Source organism: Dicentrarchus labrax, unplaced genomic scaffold, assembly GCF_905237075.1.
Source record: "Dicentrarchus labrax unplaced genomic scaffold, dlabrax2021, whole genome shotgun sequence".
NCBI classification, from domain to species: domain Eukaryota; kingdom Metazoa; phylum Chordata; class Actinopteri; family Moronidae; genus Dicentrarchus; species Dicentrarchus labrax.
In genome coordinates, this window is record NW_026136707.1 from 19,478,500 (window position 1) to 19,500,983 (window position 22,484).

Sequence of the window (22,484 nt, forward strand, 5' to 3'; positions counted from 1 at the left end):
GCCCTAGCGGGAGTAAGAGAGAGGGTTGTTTCAATTAAATTTTGTTCACATATTAAACTAATAAAAGTATAAACCCAAGCTTATGATCCATTACATTTTAGTTATACACATTTTCCAATTTTTTTTATACTCACACACATATATATATATATACATACACACATATGTAGATATACACACATACATACACACATATTCCAAACAAATATGTCCACAACACAACAATCATAACATATTTAGAATCTTGCTGTATTTTTCTTTTTGCATCTAATGAAAAAAGGCTAATTAGGCTTCTCTTCCTGTCTCCCCCATCTTATTTCAGGTATGCAGTGAATGACCTCAAGTGTGTGGTTCTGGTTCTGCTACTCCCACCCATCCTGTGCATGAGTATCCTGACTAGTTTGGCGGCTCCTGTCCAATAATGCACTCAAGACAGATCTAATTCGGTTTTGATCCATTCCAAGTTTTGTCCATGGCTGGTCGTGTTTTAAATCGCTAACCACTCGGCGCCAAGCTGGACCCGAAGACTTCACCTCCCCACACCTGTTCCTCTGCCCCGCCCCCTAAATGGTCTTCCGAACACACGGCTCAGCTCCACGACCCATGGCTCCGACTGGTCAGCGAAGAGGAGGGAGAGGAGGAGTATGTGAGTGAAGCGAGGTTGCCGGCTGCACTCCAGGAGTTCACATCTACCTACAGAGATGCAGAGACCATTACTGGTAATGTTGTGCGCATACACTATAACCATAGGTAGACAAAACTTACTGGAATTCATTTGGCAGTGTTGAATCAGCTCTAGATGCATAAATATATAATTCAACTGTCACAAATGCTCTCCTTTTAAATGTCCATCTGAGTCAATAAAATAGAGTTATGTATCCAACTGAACCTAATTAAAAGTTTACAGTGATAACAGTACGCAATCTCTAATGGGTTTGGAACTGGCTGAAACAACATTGTAGGCTGAGGAAGATGGTGTGTGAGAGTGTGAGTCCCTCACTGTGACCCTTTTCTAATGTCACATCCTGTCAGTAAAGCAGCTCCAGGGGGGCTCAGCCCTGTATAGAAGCCAGCCTGTGGAAAGAGCTCCCAGTGGACTCTTTCACTCATCTCCCCTTCTCTTTTTTCTCACCACTCATCCTTCTCTCCAAGGGAGCAGAGACACTAATGTCCTGTCCGTTGTGGTCAGAATATAGCTGTGCTGTGGCCCATCTCCTTTCTCTTTACAGTCTGAATGAGCCCACATAGACCAAGTATCTGACAGACGCTTTTAAAAACTAGTTATAACCCGTAAAAGATTAATGAATGTTTATTTTTATTTTCTTTGCAGTGCTAATCATGCAGCTGTCTAGACTCTCCCAACCTGGAAACAAAAACTGATGACAGACAAATCTTTTAGAATCATAGTTTTATGGCTGGACAGAGCTCAGACTGTATGGCCGTTTCACTAAGTGAAGAGTCCAACACCATCTTGAGTTTCTTGCGATAAAACTTCTAAAGACAAAGTGCAAGAGTGCTAAGCCAGTGTTTAACAATGAGCTTAGGACCCTGAGGAGCAGTAAGGAATGGGCCCAGAAGAGGGGAGAGGGAGCTGGCCAAAAGCCACTTCAACATGGCCATAAGGCTGGCCAAGCACTTGTACAACACCAGAGTCAGTTCAACAGACTATGGCAGTTTCTTACACCCATAAACAACAGGAAGAGGGCCTTCCTGTAGTTCCATATAGCACACACCCTCCCACCCTTGACAATGATCTCAGTTCCTTATATTATCACCAGATTCTCTTCATCCTCTACCCCGTAAACACCATGAAGAGAGGCATTAAGATACCTGGAGCTTTTGATGTAGTCTCATCTTGAACACTGTTCATCTATCCATCTATTCAGTTTCACTATACTTATAGGGTCCTGCAGGGCTAGAGCCTACCCCAGTATGCATTGTTCAAGAGGCAGGTTACAACCGGGAAAGGCCATCAGACACACACACACATAGGCAACCATTAACAATCCATTACAGAAATTTAGAGATGCCAGTTGGAGGAAACTGGGGCTCCTGGGGGGAAACCATGTGGGGTATGCACTAGCATAGTGAAGGTTTACTCAGATGAATTATAAACTTACATCTTCTGCAGCTGGTACAGTCCCGCTGATTTCAGACACTCAGAGGCATCTTGGAATAAGAACTTCATCTTTATACACTTCTGCATTTGCTCCATCACTCAGCTATGGTTACTAATACTTTTGGAAAAGTCTGACACCCCAGGGCTTCAGTGCTATAGTATGGCTTGTTGATTTTAGCTTCATTTTCAACATTTGAATTTATTACTGAATGTTGTGTGTATGTGTAGATTTGTGATGTCCCTGCGTTGGGAGGAGGCACTATTTTCTTTATGGTGCTTGATCAGTGCATTAATGGCACCTCCTAATGCATGCTGCTCAACCATGCTTAGGTAAGCAGGTAGTGGACAAAGTAAAACGAACACGGTAGAGTGCAGTATAATGTAGACAGTTACAGTTGCTCTGCAAAGCTAATTTGGGGCTTAATATTTACAGCTTTTTTCTGTGCTGTCAGTGACATTTTGCAATTATAATAACAATTTATGTGCTTGTTATTGTGTTGTGTTGTATTACAGCATAAACTGTTTGTCAGTGTGGAAAAATCTGATAAACTGAACAGGAAGAGTTTGGCAACATGTGAGTGCAACAACCAACAGTGCTATTCTGCTAAATGGTGAAATGATATGTGGTAATATCTGCTGTTGTCATGTGTCTTCAACACTGAAGTCATTCGGGGGCAGGACTGTTGAGGTGGTCAGGTCAGCGCTGCCATCTGCTGGCATGATGAGATTATTATACCAAATGTAACTTTCCACTAAGTTTGATGTATAATCTGTCACATTTTAAGTTTTTTCTTTCCTCTTTATTCGCTTCTGTTTCTGTCTCTCATCCTTCTCTGTCCATCGTGTCTCGCTCGCTAACTCTCTAGCTGAATACTTCCTCAGAGAGAGAGAGAGAGAGAGAGAGAGAGAGAGAGAGAGAGAGAGAGAGAGAGAGAGAGAGAGAGAGAGAGAGAGAGAGAGAGTTTATGTGTGGGTGTGTGTGTGTGTGTGTGTGTGTGTATAATTTCACTAAGTCTAGAGATTGAATGAACACAAAGAGCTGAATAGAGCAGCTCGTTGCCATGGGGCAGTTCCTGGGCGTGAGGTTAATTCTCTGTGGTTACCAGCCAGCAGTGATGTAAAGAGTTGAGTAACTGTGAAATTATGGGATGCTTGGTGGTGAGGGAGAGATCAGGAACAAACGGGCAGACAGAGAGGAGACGGAGGACAGAGAACTTGAGTGAAGTTATGTAAGTGGATGAAACAGAGTAGAATCCAAATTGCTGACTCTGCTCCCTGACTCTTCTCTAGTCACGGCATGCAAAAAACATCCATTGTGCTGTAATGTTCCTGCTTCATGTTTACTGTTTGCATTATCACACACATACACACAGTGGAGACAGAGCCAAGGAACATGAGATGTGTTGACCCAGTGCCTCCCGTGTGTCAGTGTTAGCTTTATTAGAGGGGTGTAGTCATTTTGTAGGGTTTTGAGTGAAATTACAGCGTTGCCATGGATGGTGTTGTTGTACATGAATAGTCTGCAAGGAGGCTGCATACTTGATGGAACAGGTTGAACTGCATTAGTCTGGTCTTTGCATAAACCTTTTTTGCAGCACTGCATAATAATCTTGAAATTATTCAATGATCTTTGAATCTAATGATTGTCGGAATATAAGACTTTGGGACAAATGCAGTCAGGTCGATCTCTCTCTAAGACAAACTTGACGAAAGAGTGCACAGTGTTGCTTGTGTTGTCTCTTTGTTACTTTGGCTCATTTGTCAGGCTCAGGAAGAGGGTGTTGTTGGCATGTGACATTGCATGTTTACATATCCCATACAGGACCATGCCACATGTCCTGTCATGTACATGCCTCCTTGCTTGATCATTTCCTCTTGTATTTGTCTATACTACGCAACAGGAGCTCTAAAAACATTACACAGTATTTTACAATGCTAGAAAATGTGACCTGTGGAACTGATTTAGGTTCTCTGATGAGGTGAAATGGTCAGCATGCTCAAGATCTATATCCAGCTTGATTCTTGATTGTCAAAACCAATTCTTGACCATATCTCCATGACACATCAGTCATAAAGTACTGAAATCACATGTACATTACGTCTTGTGTGTGTGTTTAAGCTGTGGTGACCAGCAGTGCCGTCAGGTCTGACAGTTTGCATTATAATGGTCTTTTGAATTATTGTGGTTGAAATTTACATCTGCAATCAAACTGGACTTGTGTCACTGCACTCTGACCCCTGGGATAAGTGGTAATTCTTTTTATGTAACACATGAGTGAAGAACAACATACACACATACTAGACTCCCAAGTTTACGGGGTTGGTGACATTTGAACACCGTGGTGCAGCAGCTCTTGTAGGCTGCCAGTGATATTTGACCACGTTGACGTACTCTCGTGTATTTCATGTACGTACCCTCTGTGACCAGCGGCAGCTTTCAACTGTGACCCAGTCTAATTCTGGACAGGGTTTTGCAGCAGCTCCATGAGAAAAGCATTGGTTAAAGTGCTCAAAAGGGGAAAATTGGTTCTAAGTGTTAGTATGCAGGTCATTATTTTTATTGACTTTTGTCAGGAAAGGTACATTGAGTGTTTAGAAAGCAGCATGCAGCTATTATTTCCCTAAAATAGACGGAAAGTTGTGAATTCAAACTATTCAAAATATGATTTTTTTTATCATTTATTTCATAAATTATTTAATTTATTGAAATCTAAACTGTTTCCAGATGATATGGGCACATTGCACATATCCTCTCACCATGGAAACCACCAAGTTCCTTATTAATGATGTAAAATTCGTAGTTATCTCAGATAATTTCTCTGGATCGGTTTTACCAGTCCCCGGTGGTGTTGCATAAATCCAAGCACTAATTCCATTCAGAATTATTACTAAAAACTGACTGAACGTTTCTAATGTAAGACCTTTGACCACTGATCCCATACCCTGTACTACATTTTATGTTTAAACTACTTGTGAAACACCTTATCCACTCAAATTAACAGGACATTTAGCAACTAGTAATTATAAACTGATTAGTGTAGGGGCGTTTTACACAAGTACTCATATCAGGTGCCAAAGATGCTGGGCTCTGTAGGATTACATGAAACACACTGAGTGGGTTTTTGGCAGTTCTTCTGCTGCAGCTTTACTTGTGTAGCCATGATTACTGCTGTAACTGGGCTAAATCTGCCTCATGACCTGTTGCCCAGGCAGTTACGAATGTTTAACATTTATATACCGTTCTACTCTTTATTTTTCTAGTATATTTCATCAGGTCTGTGTCACACTATGTGAGAGTTTACAGTAATCTAAAAGAACTGTCTGCTGTAGGAACAGCTTCAGGCCTGCTGTTGACCACAGTGTGTGTATAGTGAAGCAGGATAGGAAGAGTGTGTTTAGTTAGTACAGCTCGTAGGAAGACAGCTGGGTTTGTCTGCTGTCAGTGTGAGGAAGAGAGAGAGTGTTGGGGGGGAGCTAGGGGCGGTCCATGTGGATATCGTCATTGGCATGTCAGGCATGACGAACCCGTTTGGCTCGGGTCTCTTCTCCTCTTCACTCCTCCCTCGTCTCCTTTCTGTCTGTCTCTTACACCCAGTGCCGTCCTCTAAAACTTTTTGCACCCTCTCTCTTGTTCTTCCTGTCTCTTCCCCTCCCAACGCTCTTTCTCTCTCTCTGTCTCTCTCTCTCTCTCTCTCTCCTCCCTGTGTGATTTCTTGCGACCTTGCCCTCTCCTGCTCCGGTGGAAAATGTGATTAGAGGGCAGGAGAGTTGGTGGTTGTCGGGCTTCAGGCACCATGAGTGAGTACACTGTGCACGGCATGTTTTTCTGCCTGTTTCAGCCGGACTGTAGTCAAGTTCATGACGAGTCTGACTAACATCTGGGTCGCGTGTCTCTCGCTGCCTCTATCTCGCTATCTTACTTGTTTGTTTTTCTTTCACTCTGTCATCCTGTCTTTCTGTGAGTCAGTCAGCTGTTTTCTCCCTTTTTGGACTTGCTTTGTTCAAGAATTTGCCTTTACACGTTAACTATTTGTATTTCCAAGCCCATGTCTGTTGAAGTTGGTTTTAAAGGTTAAAAGTTTAGAATGAAATGTATCATTGAAAGGTCAACTTGGCTCTTTTACTATCACTTTGCTACAAGTTGCACTACTTTACAGTGATAGCTTACAGGAGGCTACTCCCTGTTGGATAGAGCTTTGCATTTGGATTTTTTGCATTCTGTTAAGCAACATTTCTGAAATGTTATCCACACCAACCACCAGCTGGGTTTGAATCCAGCACATGTGTTTGTATACCCTTCTTCCCCTTGGTGACCTAATTTTGGGTCTGTGTCCAGTGATACTACTCTTGGTTATATTATATGTGCTGTCTTGGTACTTCAACTGGCACTTAGCAAGTTTTGTTTTAATGCTGGTAATTCTGCTTGATCTTTATTGTTGACTTTATTGCTTTACCGTAGTATGACCAAATTCTACAAGTTTTTGGTTCGGTGTAATTTTCCATTAGTCTGTCTCTACAGAATGATCTCATAATGATTTAGACACTTTCTGCCTTTCTGACTCTGTGTCTTTTGCACATTTCGGTGTGTTTATTGCTCAGTCTGATGGTGTGAGAGTGGCCTATTCTTACATGTGAACTTGAACTTTCTTGCTCTGGTGGCTAGTAGCTGCTGCTAATGTTGCTGTGACCCCGCAGGTTGTGTTCTGTGTGCCAGCAATCTATATTTACATTTGAATGTTGGACTTGAACTTGAACTTCTCCTAGTCACATTTCATCTCTGTCCATTGATCCCAAATCTGCACCTCAAGGTGAAACTTTAATTAGTTCCTACATGGTGGTCTTTTAATTCAGTATTAAGAGTGCTAGATGTAAAGTAGTCCTTGCGTTTCCCATTACTGTTGGTTTCTGTCAAAGGAAAAAAAGAGGACAGCAATAGAGAACAGAAGACAACAACACCACTGTTTACTTTGTACTTTGGACAGTCCTGGTTAACTTTTTTAGTGACTGTTTCTGTTTAATAACTGGGGGAAATAATAGGAATTATGCCTCTATTTATTTGACTATTTTTTCTATCATTTTTTTTAATGTAAAAATCACTTTTGTTTTACCAGATACAACATGAACACACACATACACACACGTTGCTGTTTCCATTGACCTTTTATCAGCACACACAGCATGGAAGGGTTTGTGCTATTATTATCATCATCCATGTCCTATCGACACTCATTTTAGGAGCTGAAGTGCATTGGTTATATTTCAGTACAGAGGACAAATCTTGTGATTCTGACCAGATAATGTAAGTGTCCATTAACTGTGTATGGCTCCTGGCTCACAGGAACACTTATTTACACTAATTGATAATGATATGGATTTAGTTTCAGGGGTGATGGTTTGGGATTTAACATTTAAATGTTGTTTAAGGCACAATAGATTCCATGTGTTTTATCTGAGAATCGCACTATTCTAAGGTGGAACGAATTAGTAAAAACCTAAATTACTGTAAAATATCCTTTTTATAATGGCATTGGTCAGAATTGCAATTCAGCACTTACTTCTGTGTTGAAACCTTATTGGCTGTGCTAGCTGAATGATTTCCCAGCTGCTGCTGTGTGTGTCTGTGTGTTTCCCTTTTTCAGCACAGTCAGTCATTCAGTCTGAATTAGCAAGCTGTGAGAGACAGCATTGTTAGAGAGACATACATGTAGACAGGCTGACAGACAGAGGGAGTGACAGAGCCAGAAATAGAGGGAGATGGAGAAACAAAGGACTTTATCTTTTACTATGTGTTAATTCCCATTCTATGCTAATTCCGGCTATCTAAGAGCTTCTCAGTTCGACATTTCTGTAAAAGAAAAAGTGACTAAAACATCAACTCTGTGTGTGAACACAGAGACTGTGCACGCTAATGGAGTCCTAAACGGATGACCCCTTTTAATAGCACACTAAACTGATGTGAGAACAGGGAGGCACATAGCTGAAAGCTTAGGTAAGATTATTTGGTTTTTCCACAGCAGCACACAAATGTGGCTCTCTGGCTGACTCACTGCTTTTCAGTAGAAGGCTGCTGTTGACTTTGTTACATACAGAGACTTCGTCTGCTGGTTTAACTGCCATTTCAAAGACAACTGCTTTTGATGTCTCTTCCCATAGAGTGTAAATAAAAGCTGAAGCTGTTTGTTTGATTACTGTAAATAGTACATTTTCACTGTAGTGGTATTTGAAGACTTTTAAAAGAACAATTCCTGAAGTGTCTATCCTTGTTAACTTCATATGTCTCTTCATAGACAATAGACCAGTCGCCACTGCTGTTCTGAAGTTCCTTTGAGATAACCACATCTTCTACCAGCTGGCTACACAGATATTAGAGAAGTAAATACAGTGGAATATAACATAATAAAACCCTCCTGATATATACACAAAAGGAGACAAATACGTGTTGCATCACTATCTTATGGGTCTCAATTATATGGACTGGCTAGGAATGCATTCCTGCAGCCAGTAACAGATAAGGTTGTAGCACAACACATGGGATTCTGTTTACAGTTATCACAAGCTAACAACTGAACTGTACAGCCCCAATCAAAGCCAGCATTTGATTAATTAAACTGAGGATGCAAACTGACACAAATGAACCTGACCTTCAGTTGGTCTCAATTTTTTAGTGCTCCACAGTAGATGGAAGGGTTAGTTCCTCAATTTTCCACTAGAGGGCATCATATACTTTTAGTTCTGATAGCTTGCTGAAATGTCTTGTTTGGATGGAAGGAGAGGTCCTAAATTCTTACAAATGACCAGAGATAACATTTTGACACAGTGTCTATCATAAAGCTCTATTCCTGCTAAAGACAATGATCACCTTTGTTAACTGCTTATAGGAAATGCCAGCTTATTATGACTTAAAAAAAACATATTTCCTGTCTTTCTTTCCGTACAGATGTGTGTAACAGTACTGATTTGCCAGAACTTGAGATTATCAGTTTATTGGAGGAACAGCTGCCAGTCTACAAGCTGAGGGCCGACACCATCTTCGGCTACGAGCAAGATGATTGGCTGCACACGCCACTGGTGGCCCCCGACTCTGCCCTCGACCTGACTACTGAACAGATAGAGGAGACCCTCAAGTACTTCTGTAAGTGGATCATATACTGTTACTTTAGATGATTTAGTGTAGAAATGCTATATTTCGTCTCAATGCGAAATGGTGATGATGATGTTGCTTATTGAAGTTAGAATTTGACGTTCTTATACAAAAACGTGATTCTGTCAATGTACAAATCTGAAGATTTAAGTGGTTTGTGATCCCATATCAGACAATGACCTAACACAGTGGTTGTCAACCTGGGGGTTGGGTCGCCAAAACCTTAATGGGGGGTTGCAAGGCCTTCTTGATTTTAAGGTATGCTAGAAAACATACACAGTACAAATATATACAGTAGGCCTATATATCAGCATTCAGTTAACTTCTGTGAAGAAATATAAAGTAAATTGTCAATTTACTCAATGATAGGAAATGGGTCCCTGAAGGAAAAAGGTTGTAAACCATTACCCTTACATACAGGTGTTTATGTATCAATATGTTCCAGAAAGACGCCAAATATATGTCAAACACTAGGGACAAACTTTCATGAAACTGTTATTGGAGAGTGAGAATGCATTTAAGATTGAGAGGTGAGAGATTAAAGATTTATACTGACCTTGAGAGAGAGAGAGAGAGAGAGAGAGAGAGAGAGAGAGAGAGAGAGAGAGAGAGAGAGAGAGAGAGAGAGAGAGAGAGAGAGAGAGAGAGAGAGAGAGAGAGAGAGAGAGAGAGAGAGAGAGAGAGAGAGAGAGAGAGAGAGAGAGAGATGGCCATCTGCTCATCAGAGTGTGGGCGCGACAGCTGGCCATGGTTTCCACAACAAACATACCTGATGCCTGATGGGTCACATTCTCACTCTCTGTTGGTCTATGCTTTGCTTTCTCTTGTACTCAGCCCTCTGTTGTGTATTCATGCACGTGTAGGCTCTTGTCTTATCAAACTAAAGCTGCCCTGGTGTTGGCTGTAGACCACACACACACACACACACACTTACTCAATTAATAAACACACACAGGCTCACATAAAACACGTGCAAACACTGCACACGGCAAAGCAAGGGAACGTAAAGTGTTTTTTTTACCATCAATAATTCAGTTCTAATTCATGTCTGCTTGAACTGTGACTCAGGGTAAAAACAACCCTTAAAAATAGACCAGTGTCTTATAAATAGGCTTAACCAGGAACTGTAAGTTCACCTTTATGCCCCATGCCAACACGGTCACTTTGGCCTTGACATTCATTATAGCCAGCCAGGCTAAGAGGCAATGACAAGGTCATGTTACATAAGAAACAGTACGAGACATTCTGCAAGGCGCGTTTTGCTCAATATTCATCTTTGCTTTTGTGCATTATTATTATTAATATTATTATTATTATGATTGTTATCATTATTTTATTATTAACTGTGTTCTCCACACATTGTTTTCCAATTTATCCTGATCCCAACTAGAGGCATGTTGCTCCTCATTATTGCCTCAAACAGATGGCCGGGTACACCCTGAGGGCCAGGAATGAGGAGGGATAGGTCATTTCATCCTACTTATAAAGCTGTGTTTCACTGGTAAAATACTTCATGCTAATCATCTTTAAAAAGCCATATACAGCAGATATATGATGTTATTTATGCACTTGTCCTGCTTATTCTTGACCTGGAGCTCACAGTGGTTTAAATGTTTAAGATCCCTGTGAATTAAAGGCTCATGTAACCTGCTGCATGAGGACATTTTTGAGGAGGTGATGACATGGAGGCAACTGACCAAGAGGGCTACTTGATATTATGTTGACGTCACACCCACATCTCTCACATATGTAAAATATGTGATTATTATATACTTATGTGATACGTCCTTTCCTCCATATAGTATATGATGATGAAATGTAACTGAATCTCCTGATGATGCAACCTCACTGCATTACACAAGTAAAATCTAGAACAGTTATGTGACCCCTCTGGGTAGTTAGCATTCACATTATGTGGAAGTTACTTCATTAGCAGGAATTTTTACACATCAGTGCTCTCAGTGTCATTTTTGACACTTGGTCTTGTGTTAGCTTCACTCTGCAAGTATTAGATGGTATTGAACTATACTTAATCTTTCCATATTATGCATCATAGCAGTCTCTGTTAGCGCTCTCAAGCTGGTTGACATTGAATGTTGCTCCTATTGTGATTGAAATGGGCCGTATTCAGCATTATGCTTTTGCCCTGATGACACATCATAGCTCCAGTCTCTCATGCACTCTGCATGTGCCCATTTCATCACTCCCCAGCTAAAATGTCCAATCCCTGAACCCCCATTGTGTTCATTCATTTTGGGTTAGCCACGTCACCTCTGCCAACACTGCACTGCTTTCCTGCTAACTGCTTTTACATGCTGCTCAGCCTCGGGCCTTGGAGTCTGAGCCTGTTACTATAGAAACCACACAGAAGGACAAAGTAGAGGAGAGGAGGGGGGGAGATGCTTACATACGAATGGAGGGCGGGAGCCAGCTTGTGACACTGCTCCCTCTGATTGGCTGTAGGCATCCTCTAACCCCACCCACCCCACTGTGTCATGATTATCATCATTTCTGCTGCAAAACTCGTGACTGCTGCTGCTGGCTCTCTCTCACTCTCTGTATCTCTGTGTTTATTGAGTCATTGTTGGAGATGCGGTGGTCCATGTGTAGAGCTAGAACTGTCACTGAGCAAGGAATGCTACACAAGAGAAGACAGTGGTTGTAATATGACCTCAGAAAGACTCGGCCAGAGGACAAACTGACTGCAGCACAGGAAGATAAACTGACAGGAAGCTATGAATGGACGGAGACATGAGAGGATAGAATCTGGCACATTTGCTGAAGCTTTGGAGTGACTGAGGAGAACTGATGGACAGACAGAGAGACGGCACAGATTGACAGATGACGACAGATTCCAACTGACACGTGCTGAAACGGTGAAGAATTAATGATGTAGAAAAGAACAATAAAATGACAAAATGTTTTTTTTTTCTGCTGACAACTGATGACGCAAGTAACGGTTTGGTGGGATGACAGGCAGAAATGGCACCAGCACCACAAAAAATATGGAGCATAATACGCTGACAGTTTGCTGCTAATGAGTGTGGCACAGAAAGGACATATGATGAGAACAAGCAGACTGTCACCAATAAGGGCCGTGTGCCAGCCGGTAACTGCTCAGCATGCTGGAATAGCAGAACTGGACACTGACTGACTGACTGACCAACGGACACTATCAGTAACTAGTTTGTCTCTAAGCATGCTAGGACGTTGGAAACAGTACAGCTATCTGTCAGAGTAGTGAGGATGAAGAGACGAGGCCATACCAGAGGCCAGAGGTTTCTCAAGGCAGACTACTACGAGCTGGACTGGTACTATGAAGAGTGTACTGATGGTAAGCCAACAGTCTGCTGATGCAGTGACATCTACTACTGCTATATACTAAGGGCACTGATGTCTTTGTAGAAGTTGTTTTTTTTATATATATAGTACAGTGGTATACTGTAAAATGCACTGAGTACCAAAAGAAGACTCATGCTGTCTAGAAACAATACTGACACAAGTGAGCTGCCAGGTACACAGTGGATTACATTCCACACTACCTACCAACAAGTACTATCCACCATTAATTCTGTTTCAGGGTTTCAGAAATATAAGAGGTGCTTCGATAATGCCATGCGTCTGTGTTGTAACGTTGTTTGGTAACCAATGGCCAGGTTTTATAACGTGTCCTCTGCTGACACACACTCTGAGGTTAAAAGCAAGAGAGGTAGTGGCAGGATTAAGCCGGATTGGTCAGTATTAAACAAGGTTCGTGACTAGGTAGACATTTCTCAACATAATGGAAAAAGTGGACTATAAGGTAATAAACTTCCAGAAAGATTTAAAATACCTTTTATTGTCTTTCAACTAAACCCCTAGTGGAGTCAGCTTAAACAGTTTTCTTTCTGCTCGTTTCCACAACCCAGTGAATGTGACCTGGACTGGCTTTCACAACACCAAAGAAATACGAAGGCAGATGTAACAGTAAGGACAAACACAGCAGAATTAAAGCTGTATAGCTACAGTGGCTGCTGGGTACAGTAGGTGTCGTAACAGGTGCACTGTGGCAGCTGAGTCAGTGTGGCTTCTAAAATAGGGCCAGGGAGTAGCTTATATGACGAGCTGTGGGTGTAAGAGTGCTGCAAAAGAGGGCGATACCAGCTGACCTGGAGAGACACAGGTGGTAGAAACGGTTTATTGTGAGAAGAGGTATGTAATAAAGATATAATCAGCTGGTAGATTGTCTAGGTGACAAAGTGTGTGAGTGAAAGGAAGCTAGGTTTGTCAAGAGACTGATTTTCTATTTTTATTACGATTTGGGACTGGTTAAAACAAAACAAGAAAACAACAATATTATGTAAGAAAACACAGCAAGTAATAAGGAACAGATACATATAATGAAAAGATTGCCGCAAAGCTGTAAAATGTCAGATTATTGGGGGATTTGGTGCAGTGATTTGCACTTATGTAGTATACCCCTGTTTCTTATGACATCTTGTTGTATTGTCTTGCGGTAGCCACAGTATGTAACCTGTGTGGATATAGATTATATATATACACACACACACACACACACACACACACACACACACACACACACACACACACACACACACACCTAAGACATGTGGAGGACTGATGGTGCTTGATCATGTGATGTGTGACTAACAGCAGGTTATAGCAGTGGTTGGTTTATTACCAGCCTATTGGCACCGCCTCTGGCTCTTCCTCCCTCCTCTCTGTGTGCATCTGTCTACCACTGTCTGTCTGTCTGTCTCTCTCCTCTCTTGTTTTGTAAGGCAAAGCTTTTTTTGTGAATCTGATAATATTATATTTTGGTAAAAACTGAACCGATGTGATGTGATGTGATGTGAAGGTTGGGTGCATTAAGGAAGAGAATACAGTCTATTACTGTAAGTGTTATGTGCACTATGCTGTGCACGTGTTTCAGGGATTCTCTGTAGAAATTCTTACATAACAGTTTTGAGACAGCTCAGCATCTCCTCAGTGTGAGCTGTGCCACTTGAACGTCTGCATTATTATTTAGCCTTGGCAGCTAACCCAGGTTTGATTTCCTGCTAGACTCTGACAATAGATTTTATGACTGCGCTTGATGCTGAAATGATCAAATATCCAAATGAGAGGGGACGTGCGGTTCCTTTGATAAATCTTCTGTTGGAGTGTAGAGGCAGAAATAGAAAGCAGCTGGTTTGGTGTTATTCTGAGATATGCAAGAGGAGGGAGGTGGAAGTAGGTTGGCTTATATTTAGCCCAATGATTTGCATCCTGCTGTAAGCCAACCCTGTTGATAGCAGCCTGCCAAATATTCTTTGGCACTTTTTAGAAGCCTTCAAAACAAATGGCTGGACAGTGGAGGGCAACCAGGACAGAAGGTTGGGTCTGAGAAAGAGGGCAAACATTCTTCCAGTGGGGGTGTGACAGAGTGGAGGCATAATTAAAGGAAACAAAATGTGAGCTGGGACACAAAACATTTTTGTGTCAGCAAGTGATTTGGGAAACCGTTAGAGCCCACTGCAAACAAGGGTTATTGAAGTCTGTATAGGTAATTGTCTCACCTGTATATTGTTAGTGTGAAATAAGTCCACATTCATCACTTGGAGAATTATTTCATTGTGGAAGCTTTGTTAACTTTACTCTGCTGCTGTATTTCAGAGACTCTGTCGGTCAGCAGCAAGACAGATAGTAGTTCCCTGGCTGTTTCTGCTCTGTTGGTAATGTTGCTACCGTTTATGTGCCGAAGAAAATTGTGAGTAGGAAATCCAAGAGGCTTGAAGGACGCAAGTAGAGAGATGTGAAGCCTAGAGCCATAGTCAATTTTAGCTACGTGGATTTCTTGATTGCAACAGTGTTATGCATGTAACTGTCTAACATGTTGTTTGTATAAATTCATTGTCCAATTTAGTAATTTTCTTTAAAACTACTGTATAAAGCATACCAACAGGGAAGACGGAAGGGTGTATGAAAGGAAAAACGGAAGAACAAGTGGAGTGAATGTGACCAGAAAAGCAATGGGAGAGAGAGAAAGAAGCACTAAGTGGTGTTTGTCCACGACTCCTTTGTTGCCTGCAGCATTGCATCCTAAGGACCATTGAGTGGAGTTACTCAAGCATGCAGGACGCTCCTGAGCTGGCATCAGTTTTCTAGACCAATTACAGTAATTATAACACTTGAGCAGTGACTAATGAGCAGAAAATTGGGCAGCTTTGATGTGGCCCATATTCATTTATGAAGGATCGGGTCTTACAGGTCGTACTAGCTCAACTCAAATAGTCATGTGACATTGAGATACAGTGCAGTATATACAGTTATACTCGACTTGTCTTTATGAATGTGGAAAAGAAAAGTCTGGAAAGTATTAGGGCATGTAATGGTAAATGGTTTTTAAAAATGGTCACTATATATGTATTTTTCACTATACCACCAAAGCAGCTATACCATTCATATTTTCATAGGAACGGATTATTAAAATGTATATGGTTGTTTTTGAGTGAACTGACTATCAGTAGAGCTTCTGTTGATGCTTAACCAGTCAGCCTTAGCTGAAACATTTGAATGATGTGATAAAGTGTATACATTGAATGGTTAACTAAAGTGGACATGAGTCGGTATTAATTAAACTTTTAGAAAGACTCCACTAATGGTTTAAGTTTGGCATTGGACTTTTGTGTCGATTTTCCAGAAACCCAGACAGAACACGCTGCACAGTCCGATCAGCTTGACCCAGTTCTCTCTGTTCTTGTATTTGAGGTTGATACTAACTGTCTTTTGTGCCAGTTTTCAGAGCAGAAGTTTTTATTTATTTTTAAAATATTTTTTATTTGAAGATCTATTCCCAGTTGCTTGACAAAGAAATGTCAATTTTCTTCTCACTTCAGTTCACATGAAGTTCAGTTCACTCCACTTTTATTTTAGTCATTTTTCAACCAGTACAGGACTCTGACCTGTCTTTTTTCCAACATCCAGGAATGTTGAATCTTGTCCATGCAGTTCATAAAGAGCACCGGGTGCACACTCAGTTCATATGGTTGTAGCTGTAGAAAGATGTGACAGTGTACTGTCTCTGTAACATCATAGGTTGGATCACTTTCACCTATGTCTCTCCAGACATGCTCTTGTTATAATTAAATAACATGCAATTATACTTGTTATTTGTATAAAATATAAGTATTGGAATAGCAAGTAAAACATTTTATATTAAAAATGATGTGAACATTATTTATCTTCTGCTTCACATTATATTCTTGTTAAGGGTGATTGAAGAGCGGTAAATGCTTAACCGTCTATTCTTGAAGCTCTCTTTGAGTATTCATGTGACTGTTTGCCACCACATTAAACTTGCTATCCCATGAGTCTCACCTGACCAGGTTAAATATGTGTAAAAACAGTTACCTACTGTATGAAAGTTTCACAGTGACTGGCCCCACCCTGGAAACAGGTGCAGGTCTGTTATTGTTCGCTCTGCCCTATTGTCACCATAGAGGCTGAACAGGACTGTACCAAGTTACTCTCACTTGAGGGGGGTTGTAAAATGACTTGCTTTCATTGGATCTGAAGCATACATGAAAAACTGGTATCTCTCACAGCTCTGATTTGCTCCAGTTGGTGCCAGGCTGAACCATCTCAACCCTTTAAATGGAAAAAGTTTAAATGGGTTGAGGTTTTGGATCACAGGGATAAAGGATACAGATTATTTTAAATGCTCTCATCTGTTGTATTAAATCTATTTTAACCTAGTTTTATGACCTTAAATAGCTAATGGACACCCTCGTTTATATGTGTCTCTGTGTGTGTGTGTGTGTGTGTGTGTGTGTGTGTGTGTGTGTGTGTCCACTCCCCCTGTCTGTGGTAAAGTAGAGTAGGCCATTCAGTGACCAGTCACAGGGGAGACTGGGAGGAGTCAGGTTATCTGGCTGTCTCACAGAGCTACCACGGGGCACAAGTGATACACAGACTTTTAGAAACTCACACGGCAGACATTATTTCGTACTCAGTCATGTACAATGAGAGGGAGACATACCTTACACTCCTACTGTCCTCTTTGGAGCAAACATTATGTCAGATGTGTACTTTCACATCTAGGCTCACACAGAATAAGTATTGATTCATAGTTTAAAATACACACACACACCCACAAATGCACACAGCACAGGTAGGAGCCATGGCGTTGCACCGGCAGGCTTTGTGGTTTAGTGGTTAGCTTTACTGCCAGAGTGGAGGATGGCACTGCTCACAGCCGCTGGCACCGAGACCGAGCTGGAGTCCTCCAACCAGACAGAGGAGGATGAGGAATATGTTGGTCTACCCAGTCGTGAAAGCACGCAGCTGGAGGAGGAAGAAGAAGAGGAGGAAGAGGAGTATGTCTGTCTTCCCAGTCATGGAAGCATAGAGCAGGAGGATGAAGAAGAGATGGATGAAGAGCAACAAGTTTTGTGTGAAGGTAGTCTGTGGTCTCATCGTGTGCTCTTCTTCTTGGTCCTGGCTAGTCTGCGCGCTAGCTTGCTCAGCGTATCGGACCTTTGTTCTGTCTTAATTCATTTGTTCTTCAGCTATGTGGATTTCAAAAGGGATTATTGGATATTAGTGTGACATTTAAAAGGGTAACTTGTCTCCTGTGGGCTGTGGTGTTATCCTGCAGATATCTCTCAGCACAGCATGGTTCATCTACCTGCTGATTTGACATGTTCAAATATGGGCTTGGCTCTTTATCCCAGCTTTATACCAGCATGCCACAGTATGTTTGTTACAGAAATTGCACAAACTCTTTGATATCTTATTTGATACTTAGGTTTTGAGCTTGTGTTTAGTCTGGGATTTATTTCAAGGTTTAATATTCAGACTGAATTTTTCACAGACATGGTTAGAAAGACAACTGGAAGACAGAGACAGGGGCTGTTGATGACACAGAAGGATGTGCATTGTGAGATATATGTATATAAATCGAAGGCACTGTACCACACTTCTGTGATCTGATCAACTGAAAGTAACTAAATGAGGGTTTATTACAAAATATGCATGAAAGGAGAGAAATTCTGCTTTCACTTTGATCCTGTGTGAAGCATTTCGGACAGTGCATGAGACACTGGCACACACATGTTTTTATTGTGGCAATTCAGATTATTATCAGCCCAGGTCCAATAAGGAAATCGTACTTAACACACTCGCATTACATGACATTTTAACAGCTCCACGCAGCCTGGGATCGGGGGTAGTTATTTGAATAACAAGACTCCTTTCTGTCTGTTGTCTTGGTGTTTGTTTGTTGTTCTTGAACCTGTGTGTTGTCTGTTGCCCAGTAGCAACACATGGGCTGATAGAGCCAGACCTAAAGCCAGGAGTCTGCTAATAGGTTCTTACTGAGTTTTAATGACTCTGAGGGACCAAAGTTATCCACTAAGGTAGAACCCATATAGTTGTTTAACATTACGCCTGTTGTGAGGGAGAGAGAGCGCAAGCGAGTGCGTCTGTCTTCAGTTACCTGCTCACCGTATAAAACACCAAGAAAACATCTCTATCACCTTCCAATATTAAGTTACACTTCCTATTACGCAATCCAGGTTATAGTTGCCTTCTCTGACCTGTGTCTTCACCAAAATGGATTAATAAAGTTAATCAGTAAGAGAGTGTTACATTTACCTCATCTGCTGATCTCACTGAAAGAGCAGGAAGTCATAATATATTTATAGTCAATAATTACATTGCCTAATTGTACAGAATTGTTGTATTTTTTTATTGGTGCAAGAGATAAGTAGTTGTTTGCCTAGGATCACAGCCATGTTGTTGTTTCTATTCAACCACGTTCGTGTCTCAGCAACTCTGCTTCCTTCTTAGCCTGGATACCGTCTTTACACAGCCACAGGTAGAAGTGAAGGTGTCTGCTGTCGTTATCGAGGCGGTGTATTGCTATAGGCCTATAAGCTTGCATTACTCAGTTTTAGCTTCACCCAGTTATTGATCCAACTTGGGTGGAGTATTGCCATGGAAATAAACCAGCATGCTCCTCCTTAATGGAAAGAACACATACAAGTATGACAGGTAAACAAGCGGCACCTTTTGCTATCAAGTGTACAATCTCTTTGTTGGCTAGGTAGCCAAAAGATACAAGCAATGCATTATGTGTGTGTGTGTGTGTGTGTGTGTGTGTGTGTGTGTGTGTGTGTGTGTGTGTGTGTGTGTGTGTCTGAGCACGTACACATATGTGTGTTACCTGGTTATCATGGTGTGTGTGTGTGTGTGTGTGTGTGTGTGTGTGTGTGTGTGTGTGTGTGTGTGTGTGTGTGTGTGTGTGTGTGTGTGTGTGTGTGTGTGTGTGTGTGTGTGTGTGAGCACGTACACATATGTGTGTTACCTGGTTATCATGGTGTGTGTGTGTGTGTGTGTGTGTGTGTGTGTGTGGGTTTCATATTGTTTATTTGTTTTTTAAACAAATAAATAATAATAATCAACATTTAAATTTGTACTATAACATTTTTTTTAGCAAATGTTGGAATGTGAACATACTCAATTAAGATGGTGAACAGTTGTCTGACCTGTGATGGGTTCATAGAGGTTCACATCCTGGACCAAATGAATGACAAACATGTTAAGGTGCCCTTATTTAATCAAACAAAATGCCCCTGTGAAGCTGCTCAGTGTCATGCACACTCATTCAACCTTGAAAGAGAAAAGAGCAACTTGTTCAATAATGGATGGTAATGATGGGACGTATCTCTAACTAAAGCACAGCCAGCTGAGGCCTTGTGTCTGTGTTTCCAGCAGCCACACGCTGCCTGTGACGTATGAGGATATGAAAATATAATGTTTGCATTGGCCAGCTCTGTTTTGCATTCTGGGAGGCCTCTGAGTTAGCACTGCTGTGCACATGCTTCATATGAAATCTGTCCTTCTAGACTGGAATATATTATTATTTCTGTGGAAGTTGAAATAGTTAAATTGTTCTATGTTGTAATCGTGTGCATCATATTATCTCAGTGTGTCCCCTGGCATTACACCTCCAGACAGTGTAAAATCACACACCGTCTCTCTCCAACTCAGTGTTAAAAGTGACTAACAAGGCCATTCAAAAATAAGCATCCTCATCCTGTCATATCCACACCAAGTCATTTTATCTACCTTCACACAAACTCAAACAAACTGGGCAACAAACCAACAACCACAATAAAAATCAATGTTGGAAACCAGTAACTCTGAAGGAGCAGAGAAGAGAGCAGTGTTTTAATCAGAATGCCCTTTATATGGGTGTTTTGCCCCTGACACAGGGTTATGCAGTTGCATATCATGTATTCTGCCAACAAGACCCTGTTTGAATTTTGCCCTTTGAGGTGAATAATAATTCCAGTCTGGACTGGAGGCTGAGTAATTGAAGTCAGAGCTTTGTATGAGGACAGAAGGAGTTTATAATGAACGTGCTCATTCAGCTGAAATAGCAGTGCTGGGGTGTGACCCCTCATATTATGTCCAGAATAGAGTTACTTATCTTTTCTGAATCACTAGACATATAGGTTGATGAATAGGTGAATAGGTGGGTCTGTATAGAGGTGTAGTGTATGTAGTATGTGGGTGTGTACTTCTTAGGAATATAATATGATTCATGAGATGAGAACAAGAACACGGTGGAAAAGAAAGGGCATAGAAGGAGAAAGAGGGGAGGTCCTGTTTTTGTATTTTTAACTTCAATATGAAATCTAACATGTAGCAGTGCTGTGTGTTAGAAACACTGAAAATCTTATATAATCTTGAGTTGAGTCATCTTATATGATGTGTAACAATTATTCATGCTGTCTCAAACCATAACTGACATCTATCTCCTGAATTTAGCTGTCTACAGACATTACAAATTGCAGACATTTTATCCTAAGTTACGAGAGCTCATAGCAACATATTCTCTTCCACCTACAGTCAAAAACTCACAGAAGTTTGTGTTTGGGAATATTCTCTTGAGACTTAAAGACTTTTTTTCTGTCTTTGTGTCTTTGCAGTACTTTGTGCTGACAGGGTGGGCCAGATGACGAAGACCTACAGTGACATTGATGCTGTCACTCGACTACTGGAAGAGGTAAGATCATCGTAAAAGATCAAAACATAAAGGACTACAGTATATGCAGACTGTGAGGCGCTTTGGTCATGTTATTATGTGGTCTGATAGTTTAAAGTCAGGTTACTTTATGAGGTTAATGACAGAGGAGGTTTGATAGAACCACATCATAAAACTAGTTTCTGCAGCCGATATTCAAATATAACTCCATATCAGAATGTCAGGCAGGATGTCACTGGTGAAGAGCTCAGCCGGCTCTCTGCATAAATAACTGTGAAAATAGAATAGCGTCATTGTTCAATGAATCATGGAATTCAACAGCCAGCCAGCCATCTAACTATTAACTAAAAGATGTCAAACCATCAACAAACAGCCTGGACAACTGTTTTCATTGCGGAAGACATCATTGTACTGCCCTCCATTACCTAGAAAAGTTAACTTCCTTTTGTTGACAATGCATTAATATTCAATATTCAGAGTTTTGTAACACTAAGCTAAACCTCCTGATCTAAATGATTGTGGACTTTTGTGTTGCCCAGTAGCATGGAGCATAATACGAATAATATTGTTACTGTTTGCAGCCAGATGTAAAACAGGAGTGGCTGACAGTCATTGGCACAGGCTCATAATAAGCTTTTAATTATAGTTCTTTGTTGAGAGTTTTCTGAGGCTTTCTGGTTCCACCTTTTCCTTCCTTGTTTGTTGCATGTCTTTCACATACATTATTCCTAGAGGACAAATTTGCACAGCTGTCATTTGAAAAGAGTTGTTTGACAGTTTGGGAAAAACGCTTATTCGCTTTCTTGCAGTGTGTCAGAAAAGATCAAACTACTCTCATATCCATCTGTTAAATATGAAGCCAGCAGCCAGTTAGCTTAGCATACAGACTGGGCGAAACGGCTATCTTGGCTCTGTCCGAAGGCAAAAGTGGTATCAACCTCATGACAAGAAAGCGAATAAACGTATAATTCCTTCAATGTCTGCAATGTTTTCAACTGTTTTGCTGTTAAAACACTAAAGAAAACTTTGTGTCTGTGCAGAAAGAGCGTGACTTGGAGTTAGCAGCTCGCATCGGACAGTCACTGCTGAAGAAAAACAAAGCCCTCAGTGAGAGGAACGAACTGCTGGAAGAGCAAGTAGAGCACATACGAGAGGAGGTACACAGTGGGAGCGTGTGTTTGTGTGTGTGC

At 41.1% G+C, this 22,484-nt stretch overlaps 1 protein-coding gene across 8 annotated transcripts in view; it reads left to right on the forward strand.

The window, feature by feature from the left end:
• The first annotated feature begins 508 nt into the window (after positions 1 to 508).
• trak1a (trafficking protein, kinesin binding 1a) overlaps positions 509 to 22,484 on the forward strand; it is a 36,139-nt gene continuing 14,163 nt past the window's right edge. For 2 of the 8 annotated variants that reach the window (XR_007885420.1, XM_051406484.1), the window contains exons 1-4: positions 5,692 to 5,917; positions 9,057 to 9,251; positions 21,239 to 21,315; positions 22,335 to 22,451. Coding sequence is in view for 7 of the 8 variants with exons in the window: in XM_051406484.1 (XP_051262444.1) it covers positions 5,914 to 5,917; positions 9,057 to 9,251; positions 21,239 to 21,315; positions 22,335 to 22,451 (393 nt within the window). In the remaining variant the exon portion in view is untranslated. The other 6 variants (XM_051406483.1, XM_051406477.1, XM_051406479.1 and 3 more) reach the window with 6 other exon arrangements.